Below are 14,304 nucleotides of genomic sequence, written 5' to 3' on the forward strand. Positions count from 1 at the left end.
TAGCATCTGACATAATTATAATCTACATTTCTTGTTCTTTCCTGGCCTTTTGCTTACAAACATGCCGACATATTTTTAACATTTTACGTTTTATTTCGAATTCGCACACATGAATTAAATCAACACACACACACGAAACTATTAACGAATCAATGCAACTGGCAATGACGGGTAGGAATAAAACTTTCGTTGAACTAAGTAATAAGAAATTATCTAACTTTTGCAATCAATCAAGCGTCAATTATCACGGTGCTAAAAAACAGAAAGAAAGAGCTTGCAACCGCGGCGCAACAAATGGTTAAGAATAAAAATGAGAGGTTATAGAGGACAAAAATGCATCCAAAAATGTGTTTAAAAATTTGGACTTCCGAAAGTATAAGGTACTCGCGTCGTTACTGAACTGCTTCATTCGCTTTCCGCTCCAGCACATCCAAAACCTTCGACATTTCGCAGTCTTTAGCAATTTTGGCATACTTCACCTTCCGGACCTCCGGTAACGTTAACCAAAACGGTACCAGCTGGGCTATCATGCGGATGTGCTCCTCCAGCTCCTGTAGCGTCAGTTTGCCGCGGTAACTGTTTTCGATTTTCACTACAGGCGTTTCGAGCGGTAGCACGTTCTTCCGTTCGGTCACAAACACATTCCGCAGGTGGCGTGCAATCTCCGGCAGCCGGCTGTACTTTAGCGCTTCCTTCTCCTGCGACGGTCGTCTAGTCATTTGATCTAAAGCTTTTGCCGCCTGTTTCGCGCGTATTTTCTCGAGCAGTGCTTTGGGCACGTTGCGCAGCAGATGTTCCGTCGGGTCGGTGGTGCTTTTGGTAGGCTGCTCCTCTTTGACAAGAACAGGTTTTTTATCCTCCGGCTCTGCGGACTTCGTTGTGGTTGATGCAACTGCTCCTGCTCCTGCAGTTGCTTCTTGTTTCTTTTTCTCCTCCAACCGTGCTAGCGCCCGGTCCATTGCAGTACCACAGCTGAAAAGGTTTCGTGCCGTCGAAAGGACATCCCGGGCAGAGGAGAACTTCTCCACATTTGGTGGCTGTGGTAGTTCGGCTTTCTCGATGTCGGGACAGCTTTCCAGATCGAAATCAGCGTGCCAGCGGACGAGCTTGTTGCGATCGATGTTTAACGGTGGATCCAGCGCTCGGAGAAACGTTTCATGTGCGTCCTTCGTTTTCTCCAACAGCAAACGGCGGAAGTGCTGATAACGTTCGAGCAATGCCTGCGGATTGACGGACTGCTTCGGTAGGGTACGAATAAAATCAGCTTCCTGCGATTGCTTCGTTGCTTCGGCACCTTCCGCAATGTTGGGTCGGATTACCAGCTGGTACGTTTCGTGCTTCGTAGCCGAACCGTAGTTCTTTGTCATTTCTTGACTCAGATTGTAAGCGTTCGGGAAGAGGAACTGAATTTGTGCAAGGTGCGATTCGAAAAAGTTTTTCCGCGCCATCCGCTGAACGGCTGGCTTAAGCTTCTTGAACGTGATCTGCTCTTTGCGATTGTGAAACATGGAGCAGACCGTGTCCGTGCACTTGAACAACTCCAGCAACGATCGGTACTTGAACGGGAGCTGCAGCGTAGGCGTGCCCGCTTCAACCAGATTATGAAAGCGCTGATAGGCGGGCAGCTTTTTCGGACTGGCCTGGATGGGTGTACCCGCCGACGGATCCTTAATCGGGCTCATAAGCGCCGATATACGCTTGGGTGTTACATTCTTCGATGGGGACAGCGAGTTCGATGCGTCCTTTGTCGGTGTGCGAAGCAGCTTCGAAGGAGAGGCGATCGATTTCTTTGGGCTGTGAATGAAAGAGGCTCTAATTAGGCTCGCCGCACATCATTAGGCTAATGGCAGGCGACGATTCTTACCTCACCATCACCTCGACGTCCAGAGTAGAAAATTGCTGCAGATTTTTCGCCGCCACTGCCGGCGACAGGGAAGGTTTGCTCTTTCCTTCCAGACGCTCCTTGCGCAGACGTTCCACCTTGTCTAGGCCGCTCTGTATCGCGTTCAGCTTTGTCTTAAGCTCCGGCAGACGAGGATGCTGGAGCAGCTTGGTGCGAATGTCTGCCAGCGACAGGGAATCTTTGTCCTTCCCCATTTGCAGCGTTCTGGCGACGGTTGGCTTTGTGGGTGCCTTAGCCACATTGTTTATGTTGTTCCTGGGGGAAAATTCAACCGGAGGAGGCGCGGCACTGCCTCCAACAGCCTGTACCTTTTCCGGCGATGCAACCTTTTTCTCTGGCACGACCGGACGCTTCGAGGGACTAGCCGCGTGGGCGCGTTTCTGCGGAGACAAATTGCCCTTCTTTATGAAAGACACTAGCTTCGGTTGGGCCGACGCTAGCAGGGCTTTCGTTTTCTCGTCCAAATCGACCGGACCAATCCGTTTGATGGCGCGTGATGCCCGCGTAACGCGCCGTCCCAGGTCCGCTGGATCGGGAAATTGGTTGGCGCCACCATTGTCCTTCCCGGCGGCTTCAATACTCTTCAAAGTAAAGTTATTATCGTTAGCAACTACGAAGCGCAACTGTTCGTGATCCGAGTTCAGTGAACTGTTCGTCAAGTTTGTAACCGTGTGTGCAGAAGAGTTTTCCAGCACCAGTACCTTAGCTCTGCCAGCACCACCAAGCGCATCATGCGCAGCGCGTTTGCGTGTGTTAAAGTAAGACGCGACCGTTGGCTGCGACATCGTTGTGTTGCTGCACGGGCAGGAAAAACTGAATCTATCTGCTGTCTGCACAGTTTTTACTGGCCACCTTATTGCACAAACCGAAAACTCTTATCAGCGAACGCGGGCGCTGTGTGGCACCAGCAACTTTTGGGACGCAAAGATGGTGTTCTGTCAGTTGATTTTCCCTCCAATTTGAAACTGCACTTGGCTGGTGATGCGCAGGAATTGCATTCCTCTACATAATCGACGAAACCCACGGTGTCACAGCAAGTCGATGAAAGCGCGTTTGTTTACGATGTGTGATGCGTTTAGGCGAAGTGGTTGAGCGATCGAAGCTTTACATAGCTCAGCAAATGATGAAAACAACATAATGCAACATGACGAATTTGGAGCTAAAATTAGGCCAAAAATTAATTCAAGCTAATCAAATACATTTAAAAATGTTTTTCTACTGATTAAACGTAACGAATCGGCTAAAACCATTTCCAAACGATTGTCGACGAATCGACGAAATCGACATTTGCCATCAAAATATTCGTTTCGTCGAGCTTCCATTTGCTCGAGACGGTCACCCATCATCGATTCACAGGGGTTTGATCGATTGTGAAGCAAATTTTCTTGATAGAGTGCTAATGATAAAAAAGGTAAATTTTGAAGCGAATCCAAGCGGAACCAGTTTTCCTTGCATTGCAGCAGTAATTAATTGTGGTTCCGCGAAAGAAAACGCACCGGATCGTCGGGAAAAGGGAATCCCATCCAAGCATCTTGACAGATGCGCATTGCTCGCGGTGCGCATCATCTTGACCGTGTGTGAAGCAGCTGCGACAAGCAACACAGCAACACGAGCAAGAACAGCGGCGTGAAAAACGTGCGTGAGGTGTGTGTGGTTGTAAAAATTTTCGCCACTTTCCGAGCAGCAGAACGTTCCGGATGTATTCTACACGGGTTAGGGCGGAAGCAGCAGTAGCAGTAGCAGATACAGCTCCCGAATACCCAGCGGAGGCACGGCGGCGGTGCACGGCAACTTTTTGATTCTGTGACAGCAGTTTCCCCCCCCCCCCGAGTGCTTTGCAGAACTGTAGCCACTTGTTTAGTTTCCCAAAGCGAACTGCCCTCCGACGATCGTAGTAGTCTTCTTTTAAGTTCCGCAATCGAACATTCGTCTGCAGGTCTATGAGCCAGGAACGCAGCGATTGATACGTTTCCTTTTTTTCTATTTATTTTTTCGGTTAGTCTGCTTTTTAGTTGCGTCCCGCAGTCCCGGTCGTTTGAAGCAGTGTAGTTCTCTATCGGTGGGTACGCGTTAGCCCGCTGCTTTCCGTTCCGCGTTTGTTCCGTGCATCAGCGTGCGAAATCGCAAATCCGCGTCATAGGAGATAGGATAGTGCTGCGTACAGATTGACAGACTCGAATTTGGCTTTTTTTTTTGGGTGGCTCTGTGTGGCAACTGTGTGTTTAATCCGAGGAAGCGGAATAGTCTGGCAGAAGAGAGTACCACGAGCAATTGCATAAGCAAGCAAGCACAGCCTACATTCTTTGTGCACGGATTCCGTACGCGCCCGTTGCAGTAATTCCCCATCCCAGGCGGAGAATATTATTATTATTCCGTAGAACGGCGGAGTGCTGTCATTCGGAATTGCAGAAAAATCGGAAACGGTGCGAGTGCGCGAAAGAAAGTAACAGACAGCAGAGAGACGGGAAAGAACTCGTCGGCAAGACAAAAACAATAGTGCGCGACCGAAAGAGACGGAAGACTGAGCGGAGCAGCAGTGCGAGAAGAGAGAACGAGAGAGAAAGAGAGAGTGCGCGCATTGAGATTCGGTGTGGCGTGCAGTTGGCGTGTGCGCGCGTGTGCTAGAACAGGCAAGAGCAATAATACGGTACGGAAAGCGTGAGGCCGGGGGCGTGCGTGTGCAGCGGCGGCGCTTTGGAAGGAGCAAGTGAGAAGATTCCGGAAGAGGCGGGCGTTACAGCAAAAAAAGCAATGAACGTAAAACCCGATACGAACCGACACGTACTGACGATACAGGCGAAGAAGAAACGTCATAAGACGGCGAAAAAGAAGGCGAAACAACAAGCGACGGCAGCAGTGGCGGCGGCGGCGGCGCAAGCAGCGGCGCAGAACAGCAATAGTTACAGGAGCGGCCAGAATCACCAGTCGGCTGCAACGGCGGCCTCCATTGGCGGTGGTGCCTTCGTGGGCGGCGGGTCAGAACTCCACGAGGACGACGACGACCATGACGATATGATCCTGGGTACGTCGTCGGGCGCGGTGATGGTCGGTGGCGTAGCGATGAGCGACAGTCAGCAGTCGGTGACGGCGGCCGTTGCGGCGGACTCGGTACGGCGCGGTTCGAAATCAGCTGTGCACAACGCGGTGGCAGCGCTGGACGCGACCACGAGCTCGTCGAACGAAACCATCGAGCAGGACCGGGACCTGGATCGGGATGCCGATGGGTACACGAGCGAGGAGGAGGAGCAGGAGTGCCGCGCAGACTACTGCCGCGGTGGCTACCATCCAGTGAAGCTGGGTGACCTATTTCTGCAGCGGTACCACGTGATCCGGAAGCTTGGTTGGGGCCACTTTTCGACCGTGTGGCTTAGCTGGGACCTGGAGGAGAAGCGGTACGTGGCGCTGAAGATCGTCAAATCGGCGCAGCACTTCAGCGAAACGGCCAAGGATGAAATACACATCCTCAAGACAATTCTGGACGCCGATCCGACCGATCCGAAGCGGAACAAGGTGGTGCAGCTGCTGAACGACTTCCGGATAACGGGCGTGAACGGTACGCACATCTGCATGGTGTTCGAGGTGCTCGGGCACAATCTGCTGAAGCTCATCCTGAAATCGAACTACCGTGGCATCCCGCTGGCGAACGTGAAGTCAATCATCCGGCAGGTGCTGGAAGGGCTGGACTATCTGCACACGAAATGCAAGATCATCCATACGGACATCAAGCCGGAAAATGTGCTCGTGTGTGTGAACGAAAGTTACGTGCGTAAATTGGCCTGCGAAGCGACGGAGATGCACGCGATGGGCTGCAAGCTGCCGATATCGCTCATCTCCGCCGCGCCACCCCAGTTCCAGGAGCAACCGTTGAGCCAGAACATGAGCAAGGCGAAGAAGAAGAAGATGAAGCGAAAGGCCAAGATGCAGTCGGAGCTGATACGGCAGCAGATGGAGCACATTCAGCAGCTAGAGTTTGGCGGCAGCACTGTCGGAGTGTCGTCGAGTGCGGGGACGGTGGGACTGCTGGAAAACGGAACCGACGGAACGATGGATGCAGGCAAGACGGCATCAATCGTTGGCGAGGAGCTGGGTGCCAGTGCGGGACTGAAGGGAGGTCGTGCCACGGCACTTAGCAATACAGTCCCAGCAACCGGTACCGGCAGCACTACCACGACGTCCGCTGGCACGACCCTTAGTTCTCCGCTCGAAAGGAAAGAGGCGACCGAGACGAGACGGTTGCTAGTGAACGGTACGGCTGGTAGTGGAGTGGTGGGCAGTAAGGAGAGTGGCGGTGACGCCGGTACGCCATCGTCCGGGGACGAAGATCGGCCAACCCTGACGCCGTGCGCATCGACGCTTTCCAGTCCATCGAGTAGCGAGGCAACGTCTTCGAACAACAATGACGATGTGTCCAGCGACCGGAAATCGTCGCCCACCCGCAGCGCTGCTACCATGCTGGAGAAGGACGCGGACGGCGATGGGGAGCGAGATCCGAAATCACCGGACAAACCTTCCTCCTCCTCGGTGCATTCGGCGACGTCCGCGTCGAAGCTCGACATCAGTGAGTCGGTGCGCAAAATACTGTCCTCGGTGCAGGAAAGCAAAGATCCGGCGTTCGAAGTGTGTGACATTGACGTGAAGATTGCCGATCTCGGGAACGCGTGCTGGGTCGACAAACATTTCACCGATGACATCCAGACGCGCCAGTACCGCTCGCTGGAGGTCATCATCGGGGCCGGGTTCGATACGTCGGCCGACATCTGGAGTACCGCGTGCATGGCGTTCGAGCTGGCGACCGGCGACTTTCTGTTCGAACCGTTCTCCGGCAAAGATTACTGCCGGGACGATGACCACATCGCGCATATTATCGAGCTGCTGGGACCAATCCCGAAACGGATCGCGCTGTCGGGCAAGAACTCGAGCCATGCCTTCAACTCGAAGGGGATGCTGAAAAACATTACCGGCCTGAAACCGTGGGGCCTGGTCGATGTGCTGATCGAGAAATACGAATGGCCGGAAGAGGATGCGCTGGAGTTTAGCGATTTCCTCAAACCGATGTTGGATTACGATCCGCGAACGCGTGCCACAGCCGCCGACTGTCTTCGGCATTCGTGGTTGAATCACTGAGGGGATATGATGACCCCCAAAACTGCAAAGACCAATGCACACCGTGACCGGGGCCGGAGTTTGAGTGTTCGAGCAAGAGGTGCATTATATGAAGGGCAAGGGCTTTTTCGAGTGTGTGTGTGTGTGAGTGCGCAATGGAAAGAAAACAAAGGAACCGTCGATTGGGGAGTTGGTGCGCGGATGTAATGTGTCGTTGGCATGGCAACACTCTTGACACGGGAATGACATAATGGTGCAGTGCAGGATGCAGCGAACGTTGCAGTGGGACGTGGGGGCCACAGTGGAAACAATGAGGAGTGCAGAATTGCCTAGCAAACACGAAAAGTGATAGCAAGATGCATAAAGGCAAATGAAAACGAATCGGAGACGGTGGTGTGATGTGTAGGCGATAGGAAAATGGAAATGAAAAGCTCAAAATGCGTTGTGTAAAGTGTGCTTGTTGCGAAAAATGTTCGATTGGAAAGCCAAGAAGTAATATGCACACCGGTGTGCGTGTGTGTGTGCATCGTAAAGTGTGTGATCAGGGCGTATACTACCGGGATACTGTCGGGTTTCCAGTGCAAACGGGGAAGAACGACCCTCCATCCGCGCACTCAACGCAGCAGAGGGCAGCAAGCGGTCTCGCCCCGTTATCCTCACGTCTGGAGTTCAGTTATTCGTCAGCAGGAACAATCGAATCGGTTGGTTTGTTACAGTGACGGGGATGGTGATGATTGTTGGTGTTGATGATGGTTGGCATTTGTTGCGCAGAAGAAGAAATTTTGCCCCAGAACACAACCCAGTGCAGCAGCAGTTTGTGAACGGTTGCTTTTTTATGGCACAGTCGGTAGCATGTAGTAGAATATGTAAAATAGCAGCGGAGAGACCCAAAAGGAAGCAGTTTGTGTAGGAATAATATCCCAATATCATCCCCGCATCAAACGATCAGCTTTATAAATTAGAACAATAGATGGTAAGTCGAAGCAGACATGCATGTCGTTTTGTTACTTTTATTAATCCAATAATTGTTCCTTTTCCGACCTAAAAAAATACTCTTTTGCTGTTGACAAAGTAGGCCATACCGCTCTTAGTCTATTTGACGCTAGACGCTCGGAGAAGGAACATTGGTGATGGTTCAACAAACCTTCTAATTGAAGCTTAATTTTGCAGGAAATTAAGGAAAACCTAAAACATCAATGTGCCGTGTGTGCCCTCGTTAGCAAAACTAGAAGCGGAATTGGAACGCGAAATGCGCGAAATGTGAATATTGTCTAAAGAAAACTGTGTCCCCCAACAGAGGGGGCGAGAGGGTATGAGAACAGATTTTGAAACTGTATCATCACAATCAGCAATAGAGTTTCAACAAACAAACAACACACACATACACACAGAAAGCTATATGCCAGCAAGGAAGCGACCGGTGCAATGGCCAGGACAGGCACCCCGCGTGGTAAGGCAACGCGGTTATAGGAACTTTACTTCAAGGTAGGAGCAAAACTTTCGTTACTAGTAATTGAATGGTACGCAATGAAACAAACGAACCAGAACCAGGTAGCAACATTTTTAAGGGATCCTAGAAAATAATATCGATGCTAAGGAGGGAGACGAAGCGAAGTTACGAGCAGGGTAGCAGGCAGTATCTTACACATAATTATTATTATTTTTATTACGATTATCTTGTTAAAACATAAATTAAAACATCTCTCAAATACACCACGAGCACCTTTAATAAGCAAAATCCGTAAAGGCAATACCAAATTGTGGCCCGTTTTTTTGTTGACAAATTTGAGCCCATACAAGATGCAGATGGGTGGGCGCCTTGAGTGGATGGGAGTGTTTTTAGTGTGAGTCTGTGTGTGTGTGTCTCATCTTTCGTTTCTCGTCTCGTACGTCATATAGCGACTCACGTTCATATAACCAACAGAAACCTCCCTTTCCGGAAAATAAATCGGCGGCTGCTGTACACGATATGCGGGAGCAAAGCAATACCAGCAGCATTTTATACCGTTTACACACACACACATACAAAAGCAGATTACGTAGTCCGTCCTTAGAGAGGAATACGACCGAAAACACACACATACAAAAATAATCCAACATACAATTATGCTGCACTACTAACTGCAGGACTTTCGTATTGATCTCACACGATCCGAGAAGGATCGTACTAGAAGGAAGGTCTTGCGTGAGATGACAGACGCAGGTGTGTGTATGTGTGGGAAAATTTTCGTTTTCTTCTTCTTCTTCCAACTTCTTACCTCACCCAGTGGTGTTCGCGGGATCGATCGATCGAAAGTACGCTAGACAGACTTTGGATATATGCTTAGGGGTTCACTTGTAGCTGGCCAGTGCAAAATTGTCAAAAAGAGCTAACATTAGTGGACAAACGATTTTGAATTGGTTGCCCCGTTTACGATCATAATCATAATCTTCCAGCGCCAGGTGGTAATGACTGCATAGGTAAAGAATTGTCTGCATTTGTCCTGTCGCGCACCGGAAGGACCTTTGGGGGTTTTATTTATTTGAGCTATGGCTGGGGGGGGCTTAGTTAACACTCGATAACTTGATTCAATGAGAGCTTCTACTGTAAACGTTATCGAACCGGAAGTTGACGCCAAATATCAATCCCCAGTGTATGAGTCTAGAAGTAATGTAATAATAGTGTTTGAATGGCATAAAGCATGAGAGAGCTAAAGCCGGAACTCATTAGCCACGTAGCGCTCTAGCAGGATAGATAGAGTAAATACTTTCCTTTGGTCTGTCCACCGTTTTTGTTGTTGTTTTAAATCCTCTTCCGGGCCATGTAGGTTGTGCATTTCTTACTGCCAATCTAAACAGGGTGAACTTTTCTAGAAACCATAATAATCTGAAGTATTATGGTATTATCTTTACTCGAAGCGGTTAAAAATTAGAATTTATAGAGAATCATTCATGTATCACCTTCACCATTCTACACGTTTGGGCTGTGTAGCAGGAGTGTGTAGCACGAATGCATATGCTGGATATAAAGCTAAGCGCATCATCTACCGTCGCTTATCACCCAGCTATACGGATTGCGATCGTTTTTTTCCGTTGGAGTAATCTGCTTGGTTGTGTGGATGAGGGAGCCAGTAAGACGTAAAAGTATGCAATACTGTAGACTTGACATTGACTTCAAACTGTTTCAGTCCCGTTTCCTGGATTTTTTTTCTCACGATCACATGTTGATGTGATGGAGACAAGCAGCTATTCACGGTTCACGAATAGGTTATGGTGCCAACCCCAATAGATTTCTGTTGGCTTTCAACACTGGTTGATCAGCGGGTGAAGGTACTGGTGCAAGGTCTTCGGGCAAACAACACTCCTTGTCAACCGTTGTTGTACAAGTATACGCATAGTCCTGTAAGATACAGACTTACAGGTGCTGGAACGTTTCATAGTCGGTGTGGGTATTAGCGCCTTAGCTAAGGTGGAACTCAGATTCACACCTATATCCAGACGCCATGGGACACCCGAGAAGCCAGTCACGTCACCCACGACAGCTAAGTAGTTGAAGATGTCCATCAGAACGGCCAATTTGGATATACGTGATGAGATGTACTCATACATCTGTTTCACTTCCTGATCGCTATAGGAGGAATAGACGTAGAGGATTCATACTCTGAGAATCCGAGACGCTCTACCTAAAGGAGGATCCTCTACGAGGGTAGACGTTTTTAGCAACGGGTCATGCTGCTCGGTGCTCGACTTCTTCGAAAGTGTTTTCAGAGCAAAAGCTGTTTGAACAGCGACTTGATCTTGCCGATCTATAGGCTTAGATCCGACTGATCTGACCAGTCCAGCTGGCTTTTTCGCATTCGATGTAGTTTGTGGAGGCGCCTCGGACTCGGATTCAGCAACAGGGAGTTTGATGATTTTATTATTTTTTTTAATGATGCCCTAAAATGTGCATCAAACCATTCCCTAGCCTTGTGCTTTGCATGCTTTGTTACAAAAAAGAGAGGTTTCGTTCGCCAAATCGATTTCACTATATGTCAGGTATATGGATAGTTTTAATGTTACGGTATGTTTTAGCCGTTACTAAGCTTTAGAGCTGATTACTCGTTCGAAGTCCGTCTACCATAAATAGATTTGTTATTTCCAAATGATACCGTAGACCGAACGTTTGATGCGAAGGAGTAGAGTATTGAGAAAATAGGAACAACTTTGGTTAGTATAATAAAAAAAAGTAAAACAAAGGTGAATAGGACTTAAATATAATTTCCTTATTCGTTTTCCCAGTCCGGCGAATACAACATTGCTCAATATCAAAAGAGTTTCCTTTGTGTGAATGTTAATACATACATTAAACATCATTTGTGAAATATAATTTTTGTACATATAAAATCGTTTCTTACGCTTAAGTATGCTAAAACACATCCAAATCATTATATCCTCTCCTCGGTCTCGTGACACAGATGTTCGACCGTCAATACGTCTTCTCTCATTCTACGCAAATTGGCATTTCTTATTACCATCAATTTGATATTGGTATTCCCGGTGGCCCTCCCCCGAAACCATTGCCGGTCTGTCTGGGTCACCGGTATAGGCTGGAAATATTGACTGTCTAGTGTTCTCTATTTTATTGGCACAGATCCTTGAATGTTCTTGTACATGGAATTTTAATTAACGAGCATGAAAGCGCGCCTATTGTCATGAAATATTTTCGGTATCCTAATTTGAAGGATTCAGAAATCTATTGCGTGTATTTTGTTTCCAAATTTTATTCGAATACAATTTAAAATGCATAGAATGAGACGGGGAAAAAGTAACAACTTATCTTTGATTGAAACAGAATCTCAGCCCAAAACCGTGCTCTTCAGTCCTCGGAGGGGAAATCAGTTATCTTTTCATTTGGTTCCAGGCAATGGCGTGAATGTTTTTTATTTTATAAATTATACATTCTGTTCGACAATGTACATGTCAGTAAGAGTAGAGCAATCGCACTGTGTACCGTGGTGGAAAAAAAATCACTTTCATACTCATCATATCCCCATCATTGCATAGAACGTAAAACATATGAAAAAAACCGCATCGTTGAAATGGTATCCGCCTGTGTATACACATCCAGTATGACCAAATTATAGGGCCGACGGGGCCTGATGGTGTAAATGCTCTACCATTTAGCATTATCTAATAGTGGAACGCGTGTAAAATAGCGCAGGCAGATTGATGACGCCGAATTCCCGATAGTCGTTGACCATAGATTTCAATAGCGTTTGCGTTCACCGGGTGTGTAACAGGAAAATGATAATGGGACGCGCCCAATCTGTACCCTGGGCATTGCACATATTCACCAGCATCTGGGTTTCGAGTTTTCATCAAAGCGCTCGTTTATCATAAATCTTTGCCCCTTACACCACAAAACAAAACCCCGCTGCAATAGAATGTACCGGTCTATATATATTTGAAAACAATCTTCAATTTGTATAACCGACACATGAATGCTGCTAGTTTTAATTTGTGTTTTCGAAACATACTGATGTTAAACGTGCATGTTTTTTGCAGTGCCAACAAACAAACCCATTACGGCACTCGTATCGTATATAGCCCCCTAGCTGTCATATAATCGAAGGGTTCGAAGGATGTCTGTGTTAATCTAATCTAGCAGGAAAGCGCATTGACAAAGTGAACGAAGCAAACATGAGTAAGAACAAGTAAGTAATTTATACAAAACAAAGCAAAAAACAAAACAAAATATAGTGAGTTAAAAAAATAACAAACACAGAACAAACGTAAGGTTGAATACACTATGTGAAGTAGAAAACAAACTGTGTACTTTTGATAAATATTTCGATGTACCGGGAGAAGAGAGCACCTACTATGTAAATGGTCCGAAGGAAGGAAGTTTGAAACGATATACAGACCCGGTAAAGATGTTGGTCTGGTACATACAAGAAGCATTATGGAGGATAACAGGGTGCCGGCTGAGGAACTGTTGTGAGGCAAGCGATCCACATGCAAAAAGGATACCCCAAAAGGATTGACGACAAAACCGAGCAAGCAAGTGGTAGGATTTTCGAATGGAAGTTGTGAGGAGTTAGGAGCAAAAAATCGAATAGAGAGAGAGAAAGCGGATGGTGTTGTGGCTTTTGGTTTACTCTTTGTATAATTTTTAAACCAACCATCAATATTGTAATGTACGACACACACACACGCCACAGATACACCAAACCTCATCTACACACGAAAAACACAAAAGCTCACACAAAGTTACGCCGGGGGAGTAGTAGTAGGTAGGAGGAGGAATGTGCAGCACACCACCCCAACACACCCATCATGATGTGCAACACACACAGATAATGCATAATTAAATTAGTTTTATTGAATCTTTCGATACTCCCTCGATATATTGAGTTGAGCGCGCGCGAACCTGGTAGTGCTGAAGCGTCGCTGAAACATATATATGTATGTGCACGATCAAGCTCTAGGCAAAACGTGGGGAAAAGGTCCTGGGGGAGAGAGGGAGAGAGAGCTAGTGACGAGTTGAGGCGCTATAAAGGAAGCAGCAGACAGGTACGCACGAAAAACGCGGATGACGCGCGAAAATTAGAAAGACAAAAGGCAGACGGACAAACGGACGGACGCGCGCCCTCAGCCGCTGCATACTCTGTTGTACGTCGTCTCGGTGTAAAAAAGCCTATCGTTAGCACCTTATAACCGGGTGGCAAAAGAGAGGGAGAGGAACGGTGGACGGTGTGCGTGCGTGAGACATGTGAGACGACCCGAAAATAAAATAAGAAATACCGCGTGTGACGATCAGTTCATGCGTCGACAACTGAATTTTCGGCCAACGCTACTGTGTCTCTTCTCTACCACTCTGACAGGGTCTTCCCGGCAGGGTTGTGTTGAATGCAATGAGAAATTTGTTTCCGTTTTTTTCTTGTTGTTGTACTGCAAAGTACCATCCAGCAGAAGAAGTACAGTCAGTCGGCGGTCGTTTCCACTGAAAATGTTGCATTAGGATAATTAAAAGGAGATGTGTTCAATTGTTCCGAGCGTCGTTTCCCGGCGTTCCCCCCATCGGCAAAGGACACTGAACGGTAATGTATTTTAGTCCGAAATGTACTGTCCCTTGCAACAACAACAACCGAAAAGCCCAGCAAGGACAATGGCGCGGGACAAAGTGTCCGCGAATGGCCATTGTTCCGGCAAGAGTAAGTATGCACTTTAATGGTTAAAACGGCGGAAGTAAACGCGGCCTCAAATTGGCATGGGATGGGATGGTTTGTCTATCATGCGATGGACGAATAGGACCCTGTTTATGGTTTTATTGTGTT

At 47.8% G+C, this 14,304-nt stretch overlaps 2 protein-coding genes across 6 annotated transcripts; one reads left to right on the forward strand and one right to left on the reverse strand.

Annotated features, from left to right (window-relative positions):
* Nucleotides 1-70: 70 nt before the first annotated feature.
* LOC118509666 (DNA replication factor Cdt1) lies at nt 71-2,901 on the reverse strand. 2 transcript variants are annotated; one of them, XM_036050651.1, is made up of 3 exons: nt 2,605-2,899; nt 1,865-2,484; nt 71-1,794 (listed from the first exon to the last, which is right to left on the reverse strand). In XM_036050651.1, the coding sequence occupies exons 1-3, from the start codon at nt 2,686-2,688 to the stop codon at nt 393-395; spliced, it is 2,106 nt and encodes a 701-aa protein (XP_035906544.1). In that variant the 5' UTR covers nt 2,689-2,899; the 3' UTR covers nt 71-392. The 2 variants fall into 2 exon arrangements, with proteins under 2 accessions (XP_035906544.1, XP_035906543.1); XM_036050650.1 differs by having other exon boundaries at nt 1,865-2,901.
* A 318-nt stretch (nt 2,902-3,219) lies between these two features.
* Nucleotides 3,220-13,807, forward strand: LOC118509659 (SRSF protein kinase 3). 4 transcript variants are annotated; one of them, XM_036050621.1, is made up of 3 exons: nt 3,220-3,314; nt 3,904-7,979; nt 8,177-13,807. In XM_036050621.1, the coding sequence occupies exon 2, from the start codon at nt 4,655-4,657 to the stop codon at nt 7,025-7,027; it is 2,373 nt and encodes a 790-aa protein (XP_035906514.1). In that variant the 5' UTR covers nt 3,220-3,314; nt 3,904-4,654; the 3' UTR covers nt 7,028-7,979; nt 8,177-13,807. The 4 variants fall into 4 exon arrangements, with proteins under 4 accessions (XP_035906514.1, XP_035906513.1, XP_035906515.1 ...); XM_036050620.1 differs by lacking the exon at nt 3,220-3,314 and adding an exon at nt 3,322-3,547; XM_036050622.1 differs by lacking the exon at nt 3,220-3,314 and adding an exon at nt 3,322-3,538.
* The last annotated feature ends 497 nt before the right edge of the window (nt 13,808-14,304 follow it).

This window comes from Anopheles stephensi, chromosome 3, assembly GCF_013141755.1.
Source record: "Anopheles stephensi strain Indian chromosome 3, UCI_ANSTEP_V1.0, whole genome shotgun sequence".
In the NCBI taxonomy this organism is placed as follows: Eukaryota; Metazoa; Arthropoda; class Insecta; order Diptera; family Culicidae; genus Anopheles; species Anopheles stephensi.

Coding starts and splice junctions, on each gene's coding strand:
- LOC118509666 (XM_036050650.1), bottom strand. CDS start 2,688: ATGTCGCAGCCAACGGTCGCGTCTTACTTTAACACACGCAAACGCGCT. Junction 1,795..1,864: donor GACGTCGAGGTGATGGTGAG/GTAAGAATCGTC, acceptor TTTCATTCACAG/CCCAAAGAAATCGATCGCCT.
- LOC118509659 (XM_036050621.1), top strand. CDS start 4,655: ATGAACGTAAAACCCGATACGAACCGACACGTACTGACGATACAGGCG.